This window comes from Pezoporus flaviventris, unplaced genomic scaffold (assembly GCF_033815535.1).
Source record: "Pezoporus flaviventris isolate CSIRO_AGI_PZ_B2104156 unplaced genomic scaffold, CSIRO_AGI_Pfla_v1 ptg000013l, whole genome shotgun sequence".
Classification (NCBI taxonomy): Eukaryota; Metazoa; Chordata; class Aves; order Psittaciformes; family Psittacidae; genus Pezoporus; species Pezoporus flaviventris.
The window spans coordinates 6690347-6718342 of NW_026892561.1; the positions used below are offsets into that span (position 1 = coordinate 6690347).

The 27996-nt window shown below is 41.8% G+C and overlaps 1 protein-coding gene across 3 annotated transcripts in view; it reads left to right on the forward strand.

Annotated features, from left to right (window-relative positions):
• Positions 1–26613, forward strand: part of PIK3R3 (phosphoinositide-3-kinase regulatory subunit 3) — a 79792-nt gene extending 53179 nt beyond the window's left edge. For 2 of the 3 annotated variants that reach the window (XM_061451351.1, XM_061451352.1), the window contains 9 exons: positions 9198–9309; positions 11785–11883; positions 13362–13542; positions 14016–14141; positions 14900–15042; positions 16198–16374; positions 17211–17285; positions 17665–17835; positions 19264–26613. In XM_061451351.1, coding sequence (XP_061307335.1) covers positions 9198–9309; positions 11785–11883; positions 13362–13542; positions 14016–14141; positions 14900–15042; positions 16198–16374; positions 17211–17285; positions 17665–17835; positions 19264–19465 — 1286 coding nt within the window. In that variant the 3' untranslated portion in view covers positions 19466–26613. The remainder of the gene's footprint in view (positions 1–9197; positions 9310–11784; positions 11884–13361; positions 13543–14015; positions 14142–14899; positions 15043–16197; positions 16375–17210; positions 17286–17664; positions 17836–19263) is intronic. The other variant, XM_061451353.1, reaches the window with a different exon arrangement.
• The last annotated feature ends 1383 nt before the right edge of the window (positions 26614–27996 follow it).

Sequence of the window (27996 nt, forward strand, 5' to 3'; positions counted from 1 at the left end):
AGAGTTGACTTCTGTCTTTGCCATTGCCTGCATGATATCTTACTCCAGAATGAAGCTATTTGGTCTTATCTTTGCTCTACAGCTTGGGAAAACAGGGTGGCATAGCTGGTCATACACTTCTGTGCCCAGTATTAAAAGCAGTTGGGTGCCTTACATCATCCCATGTTGGCTGTTTAGTGAGTCACTTTTTGGGCAGAGAGCTAGAGAACACTAGAAACAACACCATGACGAACACTTTTATCAGCATTCCCTGTATATTTTGAAGCTGAGGCTTTATTATTGTCAAAAAGACTGTTAACTCTGTTGAAACAGGTTGCTGTAAAACTTTGGCCCTGTTAAAGCAAGAGGTCTGTTCTGGCTGGATTTTTGGAAACTCGTTTCTGTAAAGTAGGTTGCTGAGTAATGCTCAAAGTAAGTCTCTGCTTGTGTACTAAATGCCACTATAGAAATGGGGGGAAGGGAGGGGCTTTTGGGTTTGGGTTTTTTTTTTCTTCTGCTTTTTATCTCACTTCTTCTGACAGGTTAAAATCTGCACAAGGGGTAAGTAAGCAAGAATGTGCTTCTCCACATAGTCTGAACTACAGCATACGGGCTAATGCTGAGCCCCCAAACAATGTGATGGATGTTACCTCTTTAGAAGAGATATTCATGGTCTGTCATCTTTGCTGTGTCCTCCACTCAATAGACAAAGACTTTGCAATATTTCAATGAATATATTCCAGCATGTCAAGTTCTTCTAGTTCTCCTGAAGAACAGTGGCTATATGCAGGGAGTTCTATAAGAGCCTTCCATCCAGCGTTCTTTGAAAAAGGAGATGAAACACTTCAACTGCTTCAGCCTGTGGCTGCTTCTAACATTCACCCAGAGTCTCTACTAGTTTTTGTGAACTGGAAAAATATTTTGTTTTGGTTGTTTTTTTGTTTTATTTTAATGATAGGAATGTTACTTCTTAAATCAGATATTATTTAGAAAAGACTTGAAAAACGTCATGTTTCTCAGCACAAAAATTTGTCGGTTTGGACAAATCGAAAAACCATCAGTCCTTATCCGCAAAAAAATTAAACCCAAAACTAGAGCTGCTGCAGCAGAATTACAGGAAAAACTGCTGTAATGAGGGAACACAGCCCACTTTTAGGGTGTGTTTTGATTCGAGTGTGGCTAGTAGGATTTACCCTCCAACACCTGCCCCAGGAAAATATTTTAGAGGTGAGATGGATGAGAGGTTCATTGGCAATATTGTGCCTGTAAGTTCTGTTGTTTGTTACAGCCTGAATTTGTATGTTGTAATTGAATTTTCCAAGCTGTCAGTACTCCTGCTGCACTACCCTGTATAGTCATCTTGGGGACATCATAGGAATCTAGATTGTTTGCCCTCTGAGGAGCTGCTCCCAAGTGTCGAATTAGAAGTCTTTGGTGCTTGTGGCATCTTTACTCTGATTCATCTCCTGTCTCCAAATGTAATCTCTTGAAGGATGCAAGGAAGCTTGAATCAATGAGATCAATGTTGAAGATCCTTTGTATTTTGAAGGGTAGAGTACAGTCTCACTGATAAGTTTTTGGACAGTGGAAGAAGCGAAAGTGCTGCTGTGGAATGGATTTCATTAAAATATTTTGAAGATTATAGTGTACTTGAGTGAGGAGATTGGATCCATTTCTTTTATTACCTTGAGATCTCACCATGCACAGTGGCTGTGCAGTCTGAGGCTGCTCCATGCCTGCTCTGAATCTCAGCTTCTACTGAGGGCACTGTGTAGGACTGCATGGGTTGGCTCTTCTGCCTCAATTGAGTGTCCTTCAGGATCAGGGTTCTTAGAAAAAAATGATGCGTGACAAAATGTACAACAATTTTCCTCTGAATGCTTTCCTACCTTCACATTTCTTCTGGAGTGTTGATTTGAAACGCACCTTTTGATCTTGATTTAGATGGATCTCTGTTAGCAATTTAGATGGTGTTGAAATATTCCTACTTTGGTAACTAGAACATAGTTTGGCATCACGCAAGGACAGGTACTGTATGAAGAACAATTTTACATACTGCTCTGAAAGATCAGATTTAGTGGTAAGCTGAAATAAAATGCTGCTTAGAGCAGCGTCATATGTGTTTACAGCTGTATTATTTTTAAGTAAGCTCATGTGCAGCAAACTTCTCAGTAGTGTCAATTATTTCTGTGAATTGGTTCTTCTATGAGGTTTGTACCTGATGCCTGGATGAATGGTTAGTCTTTGAAATATCTGAGGAAAACAGCCCTGGGCTGTTTTCATTTAAAAAAAACCTTTTTATTTTGGCTTTGGTTGGTCTCCTAGCCACAGTGTGTGACTTCACTCTCTGTCTCCCACGATGAAAAATTAGTTCTTAATTCTAAATTACTGGAGCTCTGTTTATGCTGGATTTTGTGTTGTCCTTACTTTTATCCAGAGTCTATTTCCATGTATTGACCAAAGAGTATTTTTTAATAGCCATTTGAAGGCTCTACCTGTGGAGGGGTAGGGGTAGAAAACATGTTGAAGTATTTCTTCGGTGAAGGCAGTTGAAGAACTGTTTTTAGTTAATAAGCAAAAAGGAGAATCTACTTGCTCCTTGCATTTTACATTTACTTTTATTGTTTAGTATTTGTGACCTGCCATTGGATACTATAAATTACAGTTGTTCTTATAGAATATTTCAGGCTTTCATGGACTATAAAAGGTCTGCTGTGAATTTTCGTCCAAAAATGTGGTAAAAGCCTGGGCCTGCTGGCTGGGAGATAAAGCTGTTCCTTCCTGAAGTGAGCTGAGCATGTGATGCTGGGTAGTGACAATCTTTGAGTGATGAAGTATGGCAAAAGTTCTAAAACGTATCTAGCTTATTAATAGTGTGCTAATTATGCTTAGTAGGTAAAAGAGGGTTTATCCTTTTTATCCTCCTCATGTTAACTTTGGAACAGACGTCTCAGCCCTGATGATCATGGAACCTCTGACACTGCTGTAGCTTGGCAGCTGTTGCACTAAGGTCTGGGTTGAAAGGAAAACTGTTTTTCATCGAGCAGTGAAAATAATTGGGAAGTTGAGGTTTTCTGGCTTCACAACTTAGCATCTCCTCTTCATTCCAGCCTCTGTGCTATGTTACCTTGTAATACAGAAGTCAGAAGATGCCAGTGTCATTTATCTGGCAGTGAGCATTTTCCATTTCTTCTGTCTCAGCCATGGAGTAAGAAGCTTTGCAAAGTAGTTGAGGGGTACTTGTATAATGCCCCAAAGAATTCTGAATTGAAGCCAGCTCTTCTTCACACACTGTTGTCCATGATTCTGCAGGTGTCCTGAAGCAGATAATCTTTAACCTGTGCAGTAGCTGTGGATGCTTGTGAAGAGCAGAGCGCAGCAGAAGTCTGGCAGGCTGTAGGAGCTTAAACAGTGGTTGGGAGATGTGGGAGAGGACAGGATAACTGGGGAGTTTTCAAACAAAACAGATCTTTATCAAAAAAGCCTATTAATCAAAACTGAAATATTTCTTAAAGGTGTTGGTTTTTATGAAAGTTCATAGAAACACAAGCAAAGCTATAATGGGAGTGTTTTCATTGGAAGCCTGCCTGGATTCCTGCCAACTTGTCTGCTGTTTTCTGTAATGAGATATTGAAAGACTTCAGTTCTTTGAATATGTCTTACTCTTTGGCATCTCGCCTGTTTTGGGGGAGGAGAGCAATAATGTGAGCATGCCTGAGGTTCTGTGGCCAGCAATAATGTGATTGAGTAGCTCCCTTCCCCGTCCCTGGAGGAGCTCTCGGTGCGTGCTAGCTGGCCTTTGAGGAAGGGCAGTTTCGAAGGGCACTGGTGCTCAGTGCTTTTCAAAAGGGCTCTTGGCAAGAGAACTGAAGAGGCGAGACGTGGAGTTCCAAGATCACTGACCTGCCGGTGGTGAGGAATGAACTGCTGTCAGCAGGTGTGTGCGACACTCCTCTTTGTCAGGTGGAGGATCTCCCTGAAAACATGGTGTCTCACTGGTCTGTCTTGCACACCAGGTACAGTGTCATGGGAACAGGGTGCAAAAAGCACCTTTGTTCAGCGTATGCTTTTTTGCTCAAGTGTCTTGAAGGGGGTCTTGTGCAGCAGGGGAAATTATAGGGCTATTAAGGGAGGGAGGGATTTTGAGGCTTTGCCTTAAAACTGTTACCGAAATTGAGAAAAGTGAGAAATTAGGACTACAGAGAGCAGTTAAAGGTTGGGAGACTTTTCTGTTTTTTAGAAAGCTAGCCTACAATTTCATTCCAAGTCTTCATCTATACCTCCAAAGGGAAAGCCCTTCTGTCCTTAAGGACTCTGTCATTACAACGTTAGCTGGCCTCACCATGGATTACTTGTATGTTTCCATGTAATGGAAATGACATTTTCTGGAGGTTTATATTATGGTTTATAGAGTATCTACTGTACATCAGCCTTTTTGAAGCTGGGTAACTGTCTTGGAAATCCTCTGATCTGTTTTCTGCTTGTCACAATGTGGAAGGAGAGTTGACTGTGACCATCAGAAAGAAGGTTGTAAACAAGCTCATGGAAGTGCTGAGTGTATTAACATTTTCTCATCAGAATACTTGGTAGTTACGATTATTTTAACGGTTTAAACCTGCTGTGGTTTTAGGTATCTAGCCTGCAGCTCTTGGAAAATACTGGAAGTAGGAAGTTATGGTGCCATTCTTGGGATTAAGTGGCACCTTCCTTAAAACTGCAAATTGGAGTTGAATTGACTGGCAGGTTGATCATGTACACAAATACTGCAGCCAGAGAAGTTTGGGCTGCTTGACTGGGTGTTGTGTGGATGTAGCACTTGGAGACCCAAGACATTCCTCTGCTTTCATTCTGTTAGAATTAGTGCCATTGGAAGCCTTCATGCATAGGGATCAGTGGCTCTTAGATCATGTAAATTTTTGAAGTTTTTCATTCAAAAACCTGACTGGGGAAACTGCCTATTTCATGGATGTCACGGAGTACTGTGCAGAAGTTAAACTCAGGATTAATATAGGCTACTATTTTATGTAAGAGACTTTAAAAAAAATACAATGGTGCTAAACTTCAGCACTTGACAGCTTTCTTGGTTGTCTTGGTGTTGGAGGTGGTTTGAATTTCAGGGAATCAAGTCAAATAAATGTTGAATAGCCTTTATAAAAAGCAATTCTATGCAGTCAAGAAAGCATAAAAAAAAAATTACCTTGGCAAAGCCTAATCAATAGGCTTTTCTCTCTGAGGGCCTGCGCTGCACTCTGCAGAGCAGCTCAGCTGAAGCTACCTGCTGGAGCCGGCACAGCAGCCTTCCGGGCCCTGACGTCAGCAACATCCGATCCAGGGTCCAGCCCGCATTGGCTGCTGTTGCCTCCACTTCATCACCAGCTCCTTTTCTTATTTCTGCCCTTCTAAGTGACACTGATCAGGGATTGGGATTTAGCTCAAGCTAGGCTGCTTGGGGAAGCTAGGAAGAGGGGACTAGAGTTGCTAAAGAAAGAAAAAGCAGGGATGTCGGCTAGTGCATAAGGAAAAGCCAGTCTGCTGTCATCACTGTGTGCCAAGCGGTCACTGAAGGCTGAACCTGATTTTGGGAATGCACTCATGTGGAATTGAATGGTCCAGCTGAGTTGTTGTCTCTTGGGTTTTGGAAAGATTTGTGCTGTAAAGCTGTCCTAGAGATGTGGTAGGAGAAAGATGCTTGTGTATCTAATGCTAACAGCAAGTTCCTTATTAGACCAGATAGGTCCATTGTGCTGTTAATCACTTGTGATCAATGTTCTTTCTCTCCCAGGAAAAAAAGAGGCAAGAAACCATGAGGATCATTCGCTCTAATCAGAGCTTGTTCTGAGATAAAGTAAGATTGTGCCTGTGGCTAGATCAGAATTGGACCTAGTGACATGGAAAGAAACACGGCTGTTCTTGAAAGCATTTCTGTTGACTTCAAGCCAGCTTTATTTTACTGTAGGATTTTATCTCTGTAATGTTCATCAAAACTGGATTTTTTTTTTAATTTAAATAAAAATTTCTAGACTCTTTAAGGCTCTCTGTAGCATCTCATAAAAACGTCACAGGATTTCTCCTAGCAAGGTGGCTAGGACTGTCTAGGTACTAGTAAAAACTATTAGGATGCCTCATGTAGCAACCCATTGGGCCAGTGTTTCGAGAGCAGCAATAGGGTGGATAGGGTGCTCTGTTACAGCACACTTGCCATGGTATTACAAAATGTTCCCCTTCTATCATCACAGGTTTTGTGCTGTGGGTTTAAACCACCTTCGTGCTCAGTTCTCCATTTGTACAGGCTACAGTCATACAGCCTGAAAGGCAAGCCAAGAAACACTGAAGTGGGTGGGCATGTTAGTCTGCTGGGTAAAGCAATAGCCAGGATCTGGTTCTGTATCCAATACAGGGGAAAATCTATTATGACTCAAAGAGCTCAAAGTATTGAAAGTAAGGACTTGGGTCCATAGCTTTCTGGAAACAGGATCCACCCTTGCAAATACTTTTGTATTTTTTAAGTCTGCAAGCTATTAAAAGGCATTTTTGAAAAGTCTATTGTGAAAAGGACTGGCTTCCATGAGTCAGGTTTTACAGGAACTAGTCCAAGCCTTATTCTTCTCCGTGGAAGAATTTCCTTCCAGTTTTCTCATGCAGAAGGAAGTTCTGCAGACGAAACCCCGATAGTGAGAACTGATACCTACCCGTTAAGGGAAAGAAGGAGAAAACCTCACTTCTGGTGAGGACATTTGGTGTAATGCCTAGTGTTCTCTGTGTGACAAACTCCTGTTCCTTACCTTTCTAGTCTTTGTTAGTTTGCTTTTCTGTGCCCAGTGCTTTGGAGTGAGCCCTAACAAAGCTGCTAAATGATTCCACAGTATATAAAGGAGCAAGACTTAATCTTACAAGGAGGGCTAGAGAAGTATTCAAGTACTCTAGGGAATACTTGAAAGGCTCTTCTAGAAAGCCCCTATTACCATTGTAAAACAGGCTTTTACAGTGTAAAATACCTTGAAGTATTTGATAACATCCAAGCCTGAACTTGCAAGACCCAGTGAAATAATTGTTAGTGCTGGTATAGCTTTCTAAGAATTCTCCACAGTGTCATATGTGCTTGTTGATGACTCGGAATTAGCAGGATTCGGCAGTAGATCAGAACTTCTACAGGTTTTCTGAACTCAGATTTACTGCCATGTGCAGGCACTGATGAGACTCTGAACCACTGCATGTGGCCTGTTGTATGTAGGGTAGCAGAGTCCAGATGAGAGGTGGGGAGGAGGGAGGAGGTGAAGACATTTTCTAGAAAATTCAGGACCTTTGAATGCGGGAGGTGGAACACAGTAAATACAGCTGACTGTACAGGCTTAGCCTAGATATATGCTCCTCTGTCTCCAAAATAGGATGGGGCTGGGAGCTTCAAGCAAAGTAAGGTTACAACTGTCATACTCTCAATGGTGCCTTGTACAAATACTTAGGTGCTATACAAACAACTGTAGTAGTTGAGCAAGGAATAACTGAAGCCTGCTAACCAGGAAGCTAATTCACTGAATCCAAAGGTTTTCACCTTCCTTTTATAACAAGACCTGTTATTGCCTCACTAGATATGTGTGCACCTGAAAGTTCCCAGCTCACCCCATAAAAAGAACCTGTATGCTACGGTTTAATACTCATTCCCGCAGAATGAATGCTGCTATCTGAATCAGGTGTTTGGTCAGCAACCCCAGGGTGCAAATGTCTGGGTCAAGGTTCAGATTTAGTTTAGATTGGCTCGATTAACGTATCTACTGGTTTGTAAGAGAACAGTAAAGTTACTGTGTTGGATATTCAACATGAGATGGTATTTGGAGCTGCAGTTGGAACACTGTTTTCTCTTCTTTAATGTGGGAGGTGTGTCTCGGAGGTGAGCAGATGGATGGTGCCAAGTAGCACACCTCTCAGCATTAAGCCATTCCACACTGGAGGTAGAGATCAAAATCTTCTTTCTGCTCCCTTTATTTGTATTTCTTCCTGTATGCTGGGATCGTGTGCATCTGAAAGATGGCTGTTGTCAGTGTGTCAGGCCTGCTTGCTGATGCTTGTGTAATCTGATGGCTAGGGGACAGGGCTGGAGCACAGATGTTCAGGGTCTGACTTAAAAATATGCTAGTAGCAAATCAATGTGTGTAGTTGCTTTCTTACTCTGAATTCAGATGTGACCTGTCCCTGTAAAACACTGTCTCATGAAATGCCTGGAAAAGTACTCGCTTTCAGTGGCAGTCTTCTTGATGAAGAGTCCACCCTCTGCAAAGCAGGGGAGAGCACTACATGAGCATGCCTGTGGCTGCTCAATTACTTCTGATACAGGGCTTACATTCAAGACCATTATGAAGTTGTTTGAGCAAAAACTTGCCAAGTAGAAAGAGCTTCAGTGTGTTGTATTCCCTTGCATTGTATAACCTATTTTGAGAACTGAAATAAAAGCCTGTTTGTCTTGAATTCAGAATAGGGGAGTTCTGGGCAGGTATGCACAAGGCCTACAGATGTGTAGTTCTGCTGGTCATTTAGAGATTTGTAAGATCACCTTTCCTGTGATAAACACTTCAGCTATGTAAAGAGGTCATTATTAAATGCCTGCACCAAATGTCCCCTTTCCCCTTCCGTTATCACCTCATGTCTGGCAGCATTGAGAGTCATAGCTTTTGTGCCTACAGGAGCCTAAATGACACATCTAGTATGAAGCATGAACCTTGGGTCTATGTTGGGTGTGCCACTGCCCAGCTATCACTTCTCTCGCTTGCATTCTTCCCTCTGAAGAAGAGTCTACCTGTTTGCTCTTCCAAGTTGCCATAAGGAGTGGTGATACCTGAGCAACAGGAGTTTTTCCATAGTGGTGCACAGTGTTCTCCAGGATGTGGCTCTCAAACACAACACGCCTTTGTAACTTGTTTGGAGTTCTAGGTGGTGATTGCCTGCATAGTCATGCCTGAGACAGTCTTCCTTTTAACAAAAACTCATGTTTCCTCATATTCCACTCCTTTTTCTTCCCTCAAGTACCTGTTTGGTTTGAGTACTAGGAAATCTGGGATCACAGTGCTGCGGTTGATTTCAGAATTCTTAAAAAATGGCAAATTCCATTTGAGAGAGCTTAAAATTCAAGATGCATATTTTCTCTTGCCTTTTCACTGTCATTTTATTATCAGTTTAGTGATTATTTTCCCCTGTTTACCTTTCTTTAATATGTCCTTCATTTTCAGCTCTTCCTCCAAAGCCCCCCAAACCAATGACTCCAGTCAATACAAATGGAATAAAGGACAATTCCAGTTTCTCTCTGCAGGAAGCAGAGTGGTACTGGGGGGACATCTCAAGGTAAGTAATATTACTAAAATACATTAAAATATATTAATATGTCATTAAAAATAGAATAAGCCTGTTAAAGAGAAAAAGAACGTGCCATTTCAGGCAGCATTTTACAGGAAGGAAATGCTTCAGGGCTAATACTTGGTAAAGCACCTAAATGAAAATATTTGACTGGATTTAGGGCTTGTGCTGAAGTTGTTACTGTTGTGGTGCAGATATTACCAATCTTGGTGACAGTTATTCTGGGTTTGTAAATTTCTTCAGATACACAGAGTCTTTAAAATAGAGAAAATCAGTTCATTCAAAAGAAAAGTGCTTCTGAATATGTTAACTAATAAGGGTTTGTAAGCATACAACTCTGAGATGCATGCAGTTCTGCAAAATTTCCATAGGAGGCTTGCTCAGAATAAAGAGTTTCATTCTTATTTTTGGTTTCTTTAACATTTGGTTAAATTTGCATGTGTATTGATTTCTATTACATGTTGGTATAAAAATAGCTCTTACAAATGCTAACCATCACCAGCTATACTAAGCAGATGACACAGAAGCATAGCAAGTAAGATTTCCCTCTTAAGAAAACCCTTTTCTGTGTGCTTGTGAAAATAGATAGGTTGGGATAAGTTCAGAAAATGAAGTGCCAGGTTTTATATACTTAATTGCATAAAAGAATGGGAGTGTCCAGTCATCCCTTCCTCTCTTAAGGCACTTCTAAAGAGTCTACATTTGAATCTGTAATGGGAAACATGATCATGCTGGGAATGTGATCAGGAATTGCTCAAACTTGTGCACATAATACTTTGAAACACTTTGCCAGATAGGGGCAAGAAAAGCATGTTTGCCACAGTAGTTCATTGACGTTCTCAGAAGGAAAAAAAAGTTCTCATATCTTTATTGTACCACCCTTATCTTTACAAAGCAAACCTGCATAGATCTTGCTTTTGAAGGGCCTCGGCAGTGATATTTTTCTGATAGATATTAATTCTAAATTGCAGTAAAGTGACAAAACCTGATCCCAAACCCCACTAGGCAGGGTTTGTTTAAAACTGCTCAATATTGGTATCAGTTTATTGACTCTGGATTTGTTCCTTAATTAACAGTGCACGTGATGGCAGGAGCTAATGCAGCACAAATCACATTGGAGTGGCTTTATTAAATTAAAATGTGATACACGCGCATGTAAAGATGGAATTATTTACAACCCTAATTTGACAGCCAGCGGGTACGGACTGCATCAAGCTGTCAGGGCAGGAGCCATGTCTTCTTCAGTCAAGAACATGTGCTCAAAATGTTGTCATGAGCTCCAGGGTGCAACTCATGGGCATAAGCCCAAGCCCTTAGAGCATACCTATCCATTCAAAAAGAAGAGAGCTGTTTGAGTTAACTGTGGCCAATGTGTAAAATATTCTGAGAGGACTAAGTGGATATGCGCTTGATGCTTAACAGGAGTCAGTTTTATGAACAGAATGGCTTTCAGGTAGCTGAATCAAAACTAAGGCTATTTTGTAAGAATGCTTTAGTTCCTTAGTATTTGAACAAAAAAGCTGCTGTTGACTTTTCTTTTCAAGATGCAAGTAGGCTTCCTGCCTGACTTAGATAATGTTGAGGCTACTGGATAAACTTTAGTTTCCAAATGATCGTATTCAAAGTTGTTTAGTGCCTCTAATCCTGTAGGGAGCTGTTTATAAAAGTGAGATATAGAATGAGTGAAATAGTTAAGCCTGGCAAGACACTTAATCTTTCAGATGAAATAATTTTCTAAATGCTTACTGGTACTCACTTTAACTAAACTATTTCTTCATTTGGCTTAAAGTTCTGGACTGAGTATCCTTTTGCTTCAGTTGTAAATAAGGAAAAGTTGCACTGAAGCTAGAAAGGTTGTAGTGGTTTAAAACTACTGTAAATAAGATCAGAGTTAAGCCAATAATGAGTCTCTTGAGACTAAAACTGTGCTAAACTCTAGACACCTCTGAGCCATGATGCTAGAGACCATTTCTTAAGAGGTCAGGAGTGGCTTCTCAAAGGGCACCTGTTTCCAGTGTGGACTTTAAAACCTGAGCAGATTACAGGGAAAGGTTGTGAACTCTGAGACACAGCTGCTACTGTTGCTTGAACAGAGACTTCTTCCGAAGTGGCAGTTGACTGCAGCTGCTATTTTTTAGTTTAACTACACAAGTTCAGACTTGTTTTAGATGGCCTAGAAGACCGGAGAGCCTGAGTGTGAAAGAGAATTGCCTGTTATTTTGAAGACTGAACTCTTTATGCATGCTTGGTTTCCTTCCTCCAGTGCTGATACCTGTGGCAAAGATGATCCCATCCCTGGCAGTTGTCAAGGCCAGGTTGGAAGGGTCTTTGAGCAGCCTGGTCTAGTGGAAGGTGTCCCTGCCTGTGGCAGGGGTTTTGGAACTAGGCGATCTTTTCCAGCACAAACCATTCTATATTCATGTCTTTAGCACTTGTAATTTTACCTTTCTTTCCATTCTCCAGGGAAGAAGTAAATGACAAATTACGAGACATGCCAGATGGGACATTCCTGGTGCGTGATGCATCAACCAAGATGCAGGGAGACTACACCCTGACATTGCGGTAAGCACTGAGCAGTTGTAGTCCACATAGGAAACCCCTGAGTAGCTAGTTGCTATACCAATGACAGCAGTGGCTGTGTAAATCTGGTATGGCTCAAGTAGAGAGATGTTCCCAAAGGAACTGCAGATCACAGAATGAACAAATAAATAGCCAGGTCTGGTAGTTGGTTCTGTTCTACGCATTGAATCCTGTCACTCAGCAAATATTACTGTAATGATCTCTGTGTAGATTAGATGGGACTCAGGGAGGAGAGCTACTCAGTAGTGCTTCGTAGTTTCAGGATTGCTGAGGTAAAAGGTATTTATAAACTAGGTCTTTGATTAACGGGAGTGTGTTGAATATCAGCAAGCAGCTCTGGAGAACTGAACACAATGTCTTTGTAAAAAAGGGGTTGTAACTAGATGATCTGTAAGGTCTCTTCCAGTCAAAACCACTCTGTGATTCTATGACATATTGCACTGGAGCCATGTTGCTTTCTTCATTAAAATTGCCTGCAAGTGGCAGTCTTCCCAGAGCTGCCCCAGCTCTGTCTACTGCAGTTAGGCAGCAGACCTCATGTGACTAGCTGCTGGTGCCTTGCCCAGCCTGTCCAGCCACTTCCCTCTGCCAGACTCCCAGAACTGGTTGTTAGAGGCAAATGGACAAGGTGCATAAGCCACTGCTGCTGTAGCACACCTTTGGGAGTTACTACGATACAGTAGATGTTTGATCTTGCCATGAAATTCTGTTGTCTAATGACAGGTTTGACCCCAAGGGTGTAGTTTAAATTCTACTTTGACTTTGACCTTGAAGTTCACAGCTTGTGCTGTCTAGGTTTGGCATGATTTGGTTATTTTGCTGAATGCAGATGTCTTTGGGAACCAAAATTGAGAGTGCAGAAAGGACAGGATATTGTCTAAATAGTCTGCTGGTTAAAAAAAGGAAGAAATAAGCACTATATTTTTGGAAACCACTAGAATGTATAAATCTGGATTATGTAAAGTCCTAAACTTGCAACCTTCTTGTAATCCTCAAAGGGTTTTGTTTAGGTTTGTGTATCCTGTATTAGCAGCCATAACTCAAAAGACTTGTTAATCACTGTATAAATGTATACTCAGTTGTATACTATTAGTGACCCCAAATTGCAGGAAATAGTGGGTTTGGGTTTTCATATGGCTTCTCTATTTAGCCTTAAGCATACTTCTTTTCCTTTGCAAAACTTCTGGCAATGCTAGGTCTTAAATACCATAAGCTGACTCCAGAATGAACACATAGGAAGAGATTTACTTTGGGCTTTGCTCCTGTTCAAATAATATCTGATCATAATTCTGTGTGTATTGACTCTTAAACTACCTAATATCTGCTAGTATGTAAAGAATCATTATGAAGTGTACAATGTCAAAGCCACTTGCCAGGAATTTCGCTGGTGTCTTTGTTAGCAGCCTTAGTGTTGAAGAGGGATAGGAGTAAAACCTCTAAATGGCTGTGCCACTTTACAGGAAGGGTGGCAACAACAAACTGATAAAGATCTACCATCGGGATGGGAAATACGGCTTTTCTGATCCACTGACGTTTAATTCAGTCGTGGAACTGATCAACCATTACCGCAATGAGTCTCTTGCTCAGTATAACCCGAAGCTTGATGTGAAGTTGATGTATCCGGTGTCCCGGTACCAGCAGGTAAGATCTTCATCAGGTCCCAAAAACTATTAGTGCAGACAAGAAGAAAATTGCAAATGTGTATATAATGTTGTTTTCTGTATGTGAAACGTGATTTATTTTTCCTATTTGAGCTCACTTTGCTCGTAATAAGGGGTACTCTGATTTTTTAACTTCAGATTCCGAGCAATTTCTTTTTGCTTTCTCCAATAGGGGTTAGCCATCCTAGAGCTTAACTGTAGTGTGGTTTTGGAAACACAGTACTTTGGCGTAGTTCTTAATGTCCCATAATTTCAGTTCCTACTGTCTGTAAACTGTGGAACTTCTTGCATGGAGAAAGGGGGATTTTAGATGCACTGTTTTTGTTGCGTAGAAATCTGATTATAAAAATTATGCTAATTTAAGATGCAAATATGCATAAGTGGACAAATGAATACTCTGAAGGAAAAGCTGCTTTGCTTGAAGACTTCTTAATGGCTTTTTGTATCACACAGGATCAGTTGGTGAAAGAAGATAATATAGATGCAGTAGGTAAAAAGCTTCAAGAATACCATGCTCAATATCAGGAGAAGAGTAAAGAGTATGACAAATTGTATGAAGAATATACTAGAACATCACAGGTTGGTTCTGCTTTAGCTATCTGTAGGGTCTGTTTCTTGTTGCTTAAAAAGTGAAGAAAATTATTTTAACCTGTTACAGCTAACAAAGGCAGTCTAAGGTCGGAAAATGCAAGGGAAAAAAACCTAGTAAATTGTGGAATAGAGCAAGGTGGTTTCAGTGAATATTAGTTGTTGTCAGTAGTCCTAGAAGTATGGTGTGTGGCAGGAAGAAAGAGGAGCTGAACTTTGTAGTATAAGGTAGAGTGGTGGTGAAGGCCATCACCTGCAAACTTTGACTGCCAACTTCTGTCTTGGCTGCTGAGTATGTCCAGCTGTTGTATGCTGTAGTGAGAATTGTAGAGGGGCTTGTCCAGGTTTCTTATAAAGACATGTTCAAATCAGCAGATATTATGAGTTAAGGAAGTGTGAATACAGTATTTGGACTGCTTCTTGTAAAGTAAGTAGCTCATACATGGAGAGGAGGTTTGCTGGCAGTTTTCCTGTAAACTAAGATGGAAAATATGACTAAAATATTTGAGGGGTTTGCAGCCTAATGGAGAGCATCATGTGGGGGAGGAGGGTTGACTTACAGGGAGTAAGTTTTCCCTGTACTTCCCTGACTGTGCTTGGATATTTGACTAAATTTAACTGATCTATCATGTCTTGACTTAGGGGTGGGGGAAGTTCATCTCAGTCAATTTTAGGGAGCATAATTGAGTCTTGCATTGTGTATTGCCTCATTCTTGCATGAACAAATGATGGACTCTTTCCTCACATAGGAAATTCAGATGAAGAGGACCGCAATTGAAGCATTTAATGAAACTATTAAGATATTTGAGGAACAGTGCCACTCACAAGAGCGATACAGCAAAGAATACATTGAGCGGTTTCGCAGGGAGGGAAACGACAAAGAAATCGAACGGTAGGCTCTCTAGTTGTACTTGCTTATAAGGAAGAACAAGTGTCCCCATTGGCACCCCTGTGAAATTTTTATTGATATTGTATCATATAAATCACTTAATAAACTCGGTCTTTTCTCTGAGACCTTCCCCCAAGGTGTCTGGACCTTCAGTAAAGCCCTGTTCTGTTGATGAATTGCATTGTAGACAGAAGAGGTGGGAGATCTCTGGATTATTCTCTGTCTTGACTGCAGTAAATCAAGCTACTGTGATGAGGACCAGGAGAAGATCAGGAAATAATGATTTAGTTTGCTTATCCCACTTCTATTTGAATTTGCTCAGAATATAATTCCAGAAAACCTTTACTTGCAAACTGTGAAATGTACATAGATCTGGTAAATCTTATAGGCCATAATCGGTTTTAATCATTTCCAAAGTAGATCAGTATTTAATTGTCACTACTTGTTAGTGGATAGTGGTCATCTAACAGACATTCAGTAAGGGCCTCATTTGAAATTGTCCTTCTGTGAAGATAACAGCAGGAAAAGATGTATGTGTTCTGGGTCTTTGAAGAGATGCCAGGTATAATGCCTAACTTGACACACTGCTTTATGAATCATGGTAAGGTAACCTTAAGGAGATTTTCAGACTGGAAGCAGTCACCTGTAACAATCTTGTTACATGATTGTGATGCTACATTCTGACTTAAGATCGATTAACAGGGAAAATATGTGATTTTCCTGAAATGTACCAAACCTGCAAACTTACCTTGAATAAAGAGACAGGCAGCATTACTTCCTGGTAGCTCTTGATCAGTAATTGAAGTCTTGCCTGTACTCATACCTATGGTGGGATTGCATAATTGATATACCAAAAAAAGAATCTGACAGTGAGGGAAGAATCTGTTCTAGCTTACCTTCCTAGAGAAAACTTGTTCCTGCATCTCTGCCAGAAGGAAATGTATTAAGGTAAATGGAAGGTTCATACTATGTAAAAAGGTTGTAGGCCTTCTGGCAAGAGGTCTTTTCTGCTGCTCTTACAGTAATTCTCAAGATGAGGCTGTCAATTGGAGGGGTTGCTATTATGGTAGTTTTTGTGATACAGTTATGTAAGTGCTACTGTTAAGGGTAAGTCCTTCTATACTGGTTTCAACTCTCAAATATTATACTTGTTTGCAGGATCATGATGAACTATGAAAAATTAAAATCACGCCTGGGTGAGATCCATGATAGCAAAATGCGCCTGGAGCAAGATTTGAAGAAACAAGCTCTGGACAACAGGGAGACTGATAAGAAAATGAATAGTATCAAGCCTGACTTAATTCAGCTCCGCAAAATCAGAGATCAGTATCTTGTGTAAGTAAGCCTGACCTGTACCTCAGAAGAGTGTTTCTGATGAACCTGATCAATGACTGTTTCCACTGTGATAATGGGAATTTAATTCTCTTTTCATAACCAGAGTTCTGTGTGTGCTAAGGTACTATGTTCTGGCATGGGATGTCTGAGCAATTGGTTGACCTTTTCATGACTTCATTAGAGATTTCAAGAGCCTGCCACAGCTAGGTGCACATTCTGTAACTCCTGTAAATAAAGCATTTAATATAAATGAGCTATAAATTGAACCTGTGCCCTCTAATACAACGGAGGTTAATATTTTTTGTGCTGGGTGTGGCAGCTGTTGCTCACACCCACCCTTGATTTCACTGACACCCTTTTATCCAGATCCTAAAGTCCTTGGGCTGGAGTCAGTGCACTAGAATTCTGGCAGAAGACAGAGGGGAAACACTCTCAAAAGGTGGTCTTTGGTTAGAAGAAGCCAATGGCAATACCCGTTTTGTTTTTCCAAGAGAAAAAGGCAGCTGTCACAACTTATATTCCACTTCTTTTCTGGACTGCACTGTGCAGAGGCAGTACCTCTGCCTCAGCTCAACAACCCTCTTCTTTCTCCATTGAAGAGGTTACTTCATGGCTTCTTTTTGCTGTGTCCAGTAAAGGAGGCATCTCAGATGATGATGCAAGGAAGTGCTTTTATGGAATCTATGATCTTTCTTGTGGCTTCTGCTGCTGGAGAACTAACTAAGCCCCAGACTGTTTTGTTATCTTGTGTCTAAGCTTCAGCTTGCTCAGTAAAAAAAACAACCAACCATACATGTACTCTAAAGTAATGTATTAATGCTTTCTTCTTCTGGCAGATGGCTCAATCACAAAGGGGTGAGACAGAAGCGAATAAACGACTGGCTGGGGATCAAAAATGAAAATATTGATGAGTAAGTGTCACTATATATATGATTTTACTGAGAAGTGTTCCATTAATAAGTGTTTTCTGTTGTGGGGATCAGTAATACAAAACATGAGTCCTCTCAGTAAAGGACTGTAGAAAAAAGAACTGCAGAAAAAGGGAGAAATTCTTGGAGGGAACTTTGTGACATGAGGCAGCAACTTTGCTGAAACATAGAGGATTAAACAAAGTTGGAACAGTCAAGTTTGTAGTTGAAGCGTTTAATATCTGTCCATTAGGAGTCTGACTTCCCAGTTTGGGTATGTTCTGGTATTTCTTTGAATGACTTCTGCAGAGATAAATCACTCTGTTTATTAACTCCTTTACTGACCACTGGTTAAGTTAACAAATTTTTTTTTCTGCTTCAGCACATACTTTGTGAATGAAGAAGATGAAAACCTGCCACATCATGATGAGAAAACTTGGTTTGTGGGAGATCTCAACCGTATCCAAGCAGAAGACTTGCTCTGTGGGAAACCTGATGGAGCATTTCTAATTCGTGAGAGTAGCAAGAAAGGGTGTTACGCTTGTTCTGTGGTGTAAGTCTATTTTCCTTCTCGTTCTAACTGCTCAATTCATAAATCTCTACCACAGCTCTTTATTTTGGAGAACAAAAGCCAGGCATAGCCTAGGCCTACCCATTGGAATGTGTTGAGTGTTTGCAAGAAGACTAGCATGGTAAAAGCTTTGTTGCAAACAAATGTGCTTTGAATGTGCAGTAACTGTAGTCTCTGCAGTCACCACAGTAGCTAGTACAAAATTCTGAAGTATCCCAACTTGAAGCTCTACAGTCTTACATAAATTAAGGCCAAATTCTCCCATATCCTTCCCTGACGAGGAACACATGGGAAGAAGGTAAATGGGTCTGTAAAGCTCTAGTATCTTCTGTTCCCATTTTCAGACATGCCCAACTGTAGACCTTGTATGTTTAAGGTAACAGTGAAGCTTCAGAGGAGGCATTATTTGTGAGCCGTATTTTTTATGACATTCACACAGCCTTGCATTGATTTCTTGTGTTTCTCTTCATTTTATGCTGGTGTAATGGAGGTCAGAAATACTCTGATTCCATTATCTAAAAATCCTTCAAGCCTGCTCTGGAGTGCAAAATGGCTTTCACTGATTTATTTCACATGAAGTTAATTACTTCTGAAAGCAAGTCTGAGAAATGAATATATGAAGGTATATGACCTCAAAGCAACTGAAGATTGTAGTTTTTGCTATGTTCAAGATACTGTTTATCACTGTCACTGGAGTGACTCTGCTCATCAGATGGTTTTGCTTGGTTGGTATTGTACCACAAGCTAGGAAAGGGCTGACATAATGTAACCTGTTCCTACATGTGACTTGGATTATAATAGGCTCCAGTACAGGGATAACATAATACTCCATCTTTCTGGCACATAAGTTTTTTCTAGCAGCTTTGGAAATACTGTGTTGCAGTAACTGCTTTGCCAAGTTAGGGACTCAGTCGCTATGACTTCAGATAATGAACCACCTTGAACTCATGCCATGCTTCACATTAAAAAAATGCACACTGAAGCCTAGTGCTGCATTTCATGAAATACTCTTTAGGCCCTAAGAATTTGTGGGCTTTGGCTGCTTCACTTACTGGAAAGGTATCCAGATAAGTTGAGCTCAAAGTCGTGGCTGAGTTTAGGTGCTTATCTTCTTGGTTAAGCTCTTGACTTTTTGTTTTTCCAAGAATCATTTGGAGAGCAGTGCACTAGGAAACTCTACTGCTGGGGTAGAAGAGGCCTCTTATGTGGATTATTATGCAAGAGTGTTTAATCGTATGCCCTGAAGCAGTGTTTCTTCACAGACTATATTAATCTCCTCTACTTGCATCTACTGGATCCTCCATTATGTAATTTAGTGACTAGCAGGTTACTGTGTTAGTTAATTGTTAATAGACTGTCACTTTGGGTTTGTCCTTTGATGTTAAACTCTCCTGTTTCTTTTCTTTGCAGAGCTGATGGAGAAGTGAAACACTGTGTGATCTACAGCACTCCAAGAGGTTATGGGTTTGCAGAACCGTATAACCTGTACAGCACACTTAAGGATTTGGTTCTTCATTACCAGCAGACATCCCTTGTCCAACACAATGATTCCCTAAATGTTAGGCTTGCCTATCCTGTCTACACACAGATGCCCCCCTCTCTCTGCAGGTAAATTTTGGGGAGGAGGAAAGTGTTGGCTATCTTGGATTCTTTTCTACAATTTTTATTAGAACTTGGAGGGCATTCTTTCTCCTTAGACTGCTTGTTTTGCACAAGAAGTGATTCTGTGAATGTGAATCAAAAAGAGGCCTAGCAGCAACAAGATGACAACTTGGGTGTAGGTGTCCTGGTGCTACCTTAAAAGCTCAGCTGTGCTTTTACACTGATACTTTTGTTTCCTTATGAGGGGAATAAACTCAACACAATGCATACAAAAATACTGGAAGCAAAACATCGTTTTGTGGAGATAATCTTTTGCCAGGCACCTTCAGTGGAACCTTCAGTGGAACTTCTGATCGGATTTTGTTTTCTCTTGTTCTCGTAGAGACAATTTGAAGCCTCTGTTTGAGGCATTAGTAATGTCTTTCAGTCTTAAACTCCCAAAAACTAGGGGGAAACTTTACCACAGCAATTCTTCTCTGTTAATTTTAGCAGCTTCAGTGCGATTCAGCCGAACTTCCAAAAGAGGGCTTGTCTTGAGGTAGCATGGAATTTGGTGAGAGAAGACCAAAGGAATTATGGGAAAGCTTCAGGCTTTTAATTTAAGCAGAAAAATGCTTGTAAAGAAAAGTTGCTTTATTTTTTTGCCAACAGTAACAAAGTTTTGGTTTCAATGGCACTACAGGTCTTCACTTAAAGGAAACGTTTATAACCAAACTGAACACACCAAAACTTTGTTCGTTGCTAGATCGAGCACTTACAGGGAAGGTTGCATTAGCATCTGCACATACTCTCTACACCAAAACTTGAAACAAATAAAAGGAAAAGCTAAACATTGTGTGGCTTCAAAACACTAGATTTATCTGATCTGATGTAATTGCCTACTCTCCTCTTTCTTCACCCCCTTTTCCTCCCATTTCTTAGCTTGGGATTCTGTTTTCAGTTTTTAATGATACTGTGCTTCAGAATGTAAATCAGAATGAAGCTTGCACTCACCTGTTGCAGTTCTCTTGCTGAACAATGACAGACTCTCGTAACACTTGATTTTCGTATAAAGAGGTAGGTGCAATGGAATGCTTCTGGATGGCTTATTGCTCCAAATTCTTTCATGAGGTGTAGTCACTTCCAGTTGCACAGAAGTGAGCATGCTAATTATAGATCTCTTCTAATTTATTGTTTGAAAGCTAGGTTCTGAACTCTCCCACCACTGCAGCCAAGCAAGATTTTACACTGGTATCATCTAAATTCCCTTGTAGTTATTGGACATGATGCAAAACACAGGAAGAGAGCTGTATTCCTCAGTTACTGGATGCTTGGTACCATCCTTTGACAAGAGCAGCTGTCAGATACTGGAGGGAGTAGTCCTGGGCTTCATCAAGTACCATAACCCATCCAATAAATCCCCTCACTTGAAAGTATACAAAGCATCTTATTTCCATTCCTTAAAGCTTCTAAAATGAAAAAGAGCTAAGTTTGGCAAACTAAACCACTTGGCATCAAAGCACAACTGGCAAAGTAATTGTTCAGTGTGCAACCTTGAATGTTACTTTTGTTCCTATTGCTGGAAGCAGTTCCTTTGCAATGCACCCATTGTGCAGGACAGGAAGCAGACAGTCATGCAGGTCTGAGAATGCTGTAGGCCTATTTCTGACCCTGGGACTGATTTCCTGTCCAAATGTGGTGGGTTTTCTTTTCTCTAATGCCTGGGCAGCAATGCTAGGCTTGTTGATGCTTAATGTTTACACTAGAAGTATTATTTCTCTGAATGCCGTGACTTTACAAGCAGGGAAGTGACAAGGCTGGAGCACTGGCAGCCACTGCAGGAAGGGTAGTCTGGTTGCCTGGTATGCCTGTGAGATGGTTTTTTTTGCACTAATAACCCTGACTTATCCCAGGCACTTTCTAATCAGCCAGATTTGCAATCTTCAGGCAAAGAGTTCTATAGATGCCACTTTACATGAAACAGTACAAAACTTAACCAAAACTTTCTGCAAGAAGAAGAAAATTCATTCAAGCAGTTTCATCAAAGTGACCCATGTCTGTTTGTGTGCCCTTCTCTACCACTTCCCCAAGAAAAGGAAAACTGAGACACAGCCTTTGCTCTTAGTGAAAATCTTGAATGGATTCCTCAGTGGTATATGGACATGGAAATTTTTCTTTTTAAAGAAACTTGCCCTACCTCTTGGATAATTTGCAGTTCTAATCTGGTAGCTGTAAAGCTGTCATTCTCACACCTCTTATGCATCTCATGTTCCCTTGGTGCTGGGCTGAGTCCAAATGCTTGATGAGGAAAAGCAGTTCAAAGGCACAAATGATAGCCAGGTGCCTCATGCCTCTGGAAAAACCTGTGCAAGAGGAGTGTCTGTTTTCTCTGCCCTTGTGATCTGTCTGGGCTCTCCCCTTATTTGCAGTGTGAACATTTGAGGCTGATGGGGCACTTCTTTCTGATCCCTGCTTTTGTGACAGAGACAACCTGGCTGAAGTTTCACATCTGCCTCATTTTTAGGTAGGGTTTGGTTTTGTTTTAAACAAACACGGGTCTGCTTTCAGGCTCATAAATCCTGGCACACCCTCGCAGCACTGACAGCAGCAGGATAGCAGAGCGGGGCTGTTTGAAGTTCCCCCATTGTGGAATCTAACTGATCCTGTGAGGTCTTGGGCCAGGCTCCGGTCCCGTCTCTGCCAAGGTAAATACAGTGTAATTCCATTGGCATCCATGGAGGTAGCTTCGTTTTATAGTGGTGTGAGTGAGTTGGGATTCTTGGCCCCCCACTCTCCGAGATCTCTCTGCTGATCACAGGTGATGTATTTGCTGTGAATGATGCACTCAGAGCCAATAAGCCATCTTGAAGCATTCTTTGAGATTCTGCTTTGCCCAAGCCTTCAGATCAGGGCTATGGGCAGACTAAGCCCACGTTCCTCCTATTTGGCTCTATTACCCTCAGCAGTTTCTCTGAGGCTGTGTTTTGCCGCTCCATCTCTCTGTATTTGGTTTTAGGCATCTGAAGTCCCAGCTGCTCCAATTGCTCCCCTTTGACTCATGCTATTGCACAGATTTTGTCTGCAGCCTTTTTGCACTTGCAGAGCAAGTGGAAATGGGTGTAAAACCAACTGATGTGTAGCTGGTGTGATCCGTGGGGTAGGGGCTTGGTCCTGTTGCGCTCACTGTGTTCAGCCTGCTTCTGTTTGTTCAGTAGTGTTAGAGCTGGGAGAAACCCCATGGCTTCCAGGAGCTGCTCTACACTTGCATGACTGAGAAATCAGAAATAGGCTTGTGAGCTGCAGGATTAGACCCTACTAGGAGAAGCAGCTGCTAAACCTAAAACAAATACAGGAAATGTGGATATAAAGGCAACACACAAGAACTCAAGCTCTTTTAAAACAGTAAGATGTGAGAAGGTTTCCATTTTAAGAGTCAAAACATCAGGAGGAAAGGGGAAATAGTCTCACTGTTGTAGCAGCTGTCTGTTACCAGACTGCAGTTAGAGGAGTACTGATCTCATTGACCCATGTTGTATTAAATATATATGTAGAATTAAGTAATTTTTTGCACAGTGTTAAATGGGGGTGGGGAGTGTTGAAACTCGAATATGCACAGTTTCTTCTAATCTGTTTTGAAGTATATTTGCAGGGATCAGGGGTGATTCAGTATTTTGTATCTGTATGGATGGAAATCAGGTCTACTTCCACAGTTGCCATTGGCCCCATTGCATCAGCCACCAGTGCCATGTTTCTGAAGTCAGTAAGTTACAAATCTTTTCCCACTAGTTTCCTTCTTGATTACAAGTAATCTTAACATGGGAAGAACCAACCTAGAAACAGAGGGATATCCCAGCAGGCACTTCACTGCTATGTGAAGCAATAACATATGGTTGTCCACCTCCCGATAATGGAGTGCTCTAGATCTGGGGGTGTTTTGGGGTTTCTTTAGTTGTCAGCAGCAGCAGATTGGGTCTCTGCTTTGCACCACTGGTAGTTGCAATCTAGAGTTATATCCAGCACACCCCTCTGTCTTATGCCAAAAATAAATGCTCTTTTCACACCCATCTCTCTTGATGTGGCAGATGGTCAAGAAGTTTTCCATTTAATGTGATGGGCCTGATTATTTTCTCACTGACACTAGTGTAAGCAAGACTTCCACAACCAAAAGCCATTCCCAGGAAAACAGCTTGTATTTAATCATACCTGAATTCTAGTCACAGCAGGGCAAAAATCAGTTTGTCCTTCACAGAGCCAGGCAACTGTAATAGGGACTGTGGAAATTGATGTTGACACTTAATGCTGTTTTGGGGAGGACAGGGGAAGGAGGAGGGTCTTGGTTGTCCCAGATCCTGGCCTCTCTGCAGGCTTAGGTGGCACTATGTCTGTAATTGAAGGCTGCAGCTGTTTAGAACAGTGGAATTGCTATAGGAGTGTCACACCTTGTAAGTTTGGAAAAGCCCCTTCTTTGGTACTTGAACAATCTTGCTTCTGTTTTTGAATGTCTGTTTATTTTTTACTTCTGTTACACTAACAGGGAATAAAAATCTGAAATGTTAGTGAGTCTTGTATGCTTGCTGCATTGTGCAGACATGAAACAGGTACTGCTGGTGAATCAGGAGGGGTAAGAGACAGGTTCAAAATGCAGTTTTACAAAGCACTATGACAGGTTGGGGGTTGTTTTGTTTAGACCGTATTTAAAATCAGGTTTTCTTAAGTGTAGTTTCCTTAATGTTGATTTGCAACCTCTGCTTTTGGAACAGCAAAATCAAAATAACATTCCTGAAGAACAAAGATGCTGTGAGAGGAGGGGGATTAGGCTTGCTCAAATTCAGCTTTAATGAAGAGGAAGGGTCAGCATCCTAAAGCATCCCTCTGGTTGTAGTTTGAAGCAGTATACAGACCATGAAGTAGGACCTCTTTCTTGAACCACAAAAGAGGAGATGCCAAAGCAGACCCTTCCCTTTGAAATAATCAGTGGTACGCTCCTTAAATGTGCGTGCAAGGAGATGGTTAGGAAATTCGTAGAAGTCCTTAAGAGTTACTCCTCTTTCTGTATCAAAAGGGAACTTGCATTGCTGATCCCCTCATTTCCCTTGGCAAAATGTGTGCAGCCAGGAGAAGGGAACTGAGTTACTAGCCTAGATAAACATGGGCCTGTTCATGAAGCAGCTTGGCTAGTTAAGTACTGCGTGAGGAGTAGCTTTGGATGGGGTTAGATGAAGTTTGTCCAACATTTTTGTGAATCTTGCATTCTGTGGGCAGAAATATTTTCCACCAAATGGCAAGGGGGAAAAAAACCAAATCTCTCTTGAATTCTTTTCAATTCCTTCCTGTTTGTTCACAGGGGCAGATAGGGAGCTTTAGCTTGTTAACTGTTCAGATCATGACAGTGCTTGAAGTGCTGGTCTTTGGGGCTAGCTCCATACAATTAGTGCAGAATTAGCATTTTTTTAAATTGCTATTGGCATAGACAATGTATTTTAAGACGAGACTCAGCATTTGTTCTAAAATTTGCCTTTAAAAAGTATCATGTGAGCTTCAGAGGCAAAAAAAAAAACCATGTGAGAACGGGCCCTTTTTGACTGAAAAAAACCACCTCTTTGATCAACCTGTATTAGAGAAAGCAGCTTTAATTTGATGTCCCCCTCCGCCACCTTCCCTTGGGATTGCTCCTGCGAGATCAGCGTTGGCCAACGCTGTACTCAGCAGTGCTGTATCCATGGCTTTCCAAGTGGTTTTAGCCAAGAGGCTTAGGATTGTTTGGAACGATGATTGCATCCGAAGACCAAAAAAGGCTCCAAGGGTGAATGCCACCACCCCCCACCCGGCATCAGTCTCATTGCTTGGGGGGGGGGGGGGTTGTAGGATGCTGGGGCCAGCCACAAGCTGCCTCTGAGTCTGCGTTGGCTAATGGTGGGGGTTCATGTTTGGTCGGCTGCTGGGGGTTTTGGTCTGTTTTGTTTTTGTGAGTGACTTCTACATCCAGCAAAGATATGTTTGATGAAACCTGTTGATTTTGTATATCTGGCTGTTTATTGCACCACGGGATTGTAATGGTCTGCATCATCTGTGTGTGTGTGCGTGTGCGCGTGTGTATATGTACTGTATGTATATAGATATATGTAAAATATATTCACGTACACATTTATATGCATTAGCTGTAAGTGGCACTGCCCCTTAAAAATAAAACAAAATTCCCTGTTAGCACATTCTGCCATGTGTTGAGGCAGAATTGGGTTTGTTTTTGTCAAATGAAAAGGAGTTTATTGTGTTCATCTTGCGTATGTGCTTCTGAAATGCTGAACTCTGGATTTCCTTGGGTGGGGGTGTCCTACTTTGTTTGTAAACCCAATTGAATTGGGGTGTTACTTGCTGGGACAAAGCATTCAGCTTTGGTCCAAGCAAAGGTTTAGCAAAAGAAACCCTTTTGCTCTCCTGCATAGCACAGGGAGCGTTTGCACGTTTCAGTAGCCCCCCAGATCCCCCTGTCCAGAGCTGATGTGCAATGGGTGGTGTTGGTACGTGTCCCTTTGTGAGTGGACTCTTTGTATAAGGTGTGGTTCAGTGTAAAGCATGAGTGGGTGTTTGATCTTGTATCGAGGGCTGAAATAACAGCACACTCCTTTGTATAACCTTTGCATTAATGTTTCTGCTTTTCTTTGACTTCTATTTTCTTTAAGGGAAACTGCATCTGTTAAGAACCTGCTTCTCCAGAAGCTATCAAATTGTTTTGTTTTCCAGATGAATTCCAGCATGTAACTTTGGTACTCTTGTTTGTTATTTGTGTAAAACCTGTTCTTCTGTCGTTTATGGTGTAGTCAGAAAAAAAAAAAGGAAAAAAAAAATTAAAAAAAGGAATTCATGTAGTTTAACTTTTAAAGAAAAGAATCAAACTGCTTCATAAGGAAACCAATTGTATGTTAGTGTTTTCAGACAAGTCATCCTGTAGTTCCTAGCTCAGTAATGCAACACTGTACTTGTCACCAGGTGTGTTCCAATTTTGCTGTACTTTCTTTTACTAGATGGTTGGGCTTTTAAATCCCAGACACTACGCATCCTGGGCCTACTTGCTCTAGATCAAAAAAATGCAATAAAAAGTTGCAATAAAGCACATTGACATGTAATGTTTTCGAAGGATGTACTGACGGCTGTTTCTAATAAATCCAGAACTGCAGCGTGGTGGGGCTCTCGTGGTGTTAGCTGTGTTTGTGTCTCCTGGCTGTGAAGCCATGAGCACCTTCTTTAGCAGAGGCTTTAAAGAGTCTTGTAGAGGTCCAACTTGCTGTAAGCAGTAGCTGAAGCAGCCAGGCCCCAAAACCCTTTTGGGGCCAACGCAAAGGAGGGCTACATCTAGCACATGTGAGCTCCTTAATGGAGCCTTTCCTCTGTTCCTTTTACAGTGTTTTTAGAGAGAGCAGGAGCCATCAGCAGCATTCTTGCATGCCTCGTTGCCTCCTCTGCCACCAGGGAAAGCCATGTTTATTGATGCTGCTCCTGGTGCTGGGAAGGGGAGGGAGGGCTGGTGCAGCCTTTTGAAGGACCCAGCTCATCTGGATGCATTGGTTTAGAGCCTTGATTTTGCAAGAGTGTGGGAAATCACAGGTTGGTTTCCCAATACCGTGAGCACCAGGCACTGGGGCCACTGAAAAGTTAATGAGTTTGTGGGTGGTGGTGCTGATCCTCCTCAAGTTCAACTGGAGGTGTTAGCAGGAGCGTCACAGCATGGTCCCAGTGCTGCAGTGATGTACAGCTGAGCTCTGGGCAATGCAGCAGCACAGCCCTGGGATTTACTGTCCCAGGCTGTGACCACACATGGGATGCTTGGGGACGGGGTTTACCACACACATACATCTCCATGTGCATGTTCTGCATTTTCCATTTGAGGTCTTGGGAGCTCCTGAAGAGAAGCTCAAGTTGCATAGGGCAGCCTGACGGTGGCCAGCCAAAGGGCTGGGGCTTGGGCTTGGACAAGCGTGAGGATTGGCAAGGGTAAACCTGGGGTGCTTCAGCCCTCAAACTTGGGAGTGGGTTGGGATGGGATGGGATGGGATGCTGCACCAGCATCCTTCGACAGTCAGGGCAGGGGAGGCCTGGTCTATGCATGGCTTGTCTGGCTGGGGCTGCAAATGGCTCAGTGCTTTTGCAACCTGATGAGTGGACGTTTTTACAGGCTGCTGAGCGGTGTTCTTCCAACCTGCTGAGTTGACCATTTACAACAAACTGCTGTGCTAGCATTTCCTCATTGTGCCAGGTAAGCCTTTTTGGCTGCTGAGTCAGCGTTCCCCCCATCGGTGACCCACAGGCCCGGAGCACCAAAAAGGTCTGGAAAGCCCCTGGTCATGGCACTGGGGAGTGGAGGGCATCCAAGTGGACCCCGAGAGCTTGCTCAGGCATTGACCTTTATGGTGAGCAAGGAGGATCTCCCATATTAAAGCACCCCAAGATCAGGTCCACTCTGTCTGCAGGGATGGTGCTCAGTGCTGGAAGGATGTGGCCACCCCAGATATAGCACCCAGAGGAGCAGGAGCCATATAACTCCCAATGGATGAGCCATGGGCGCTG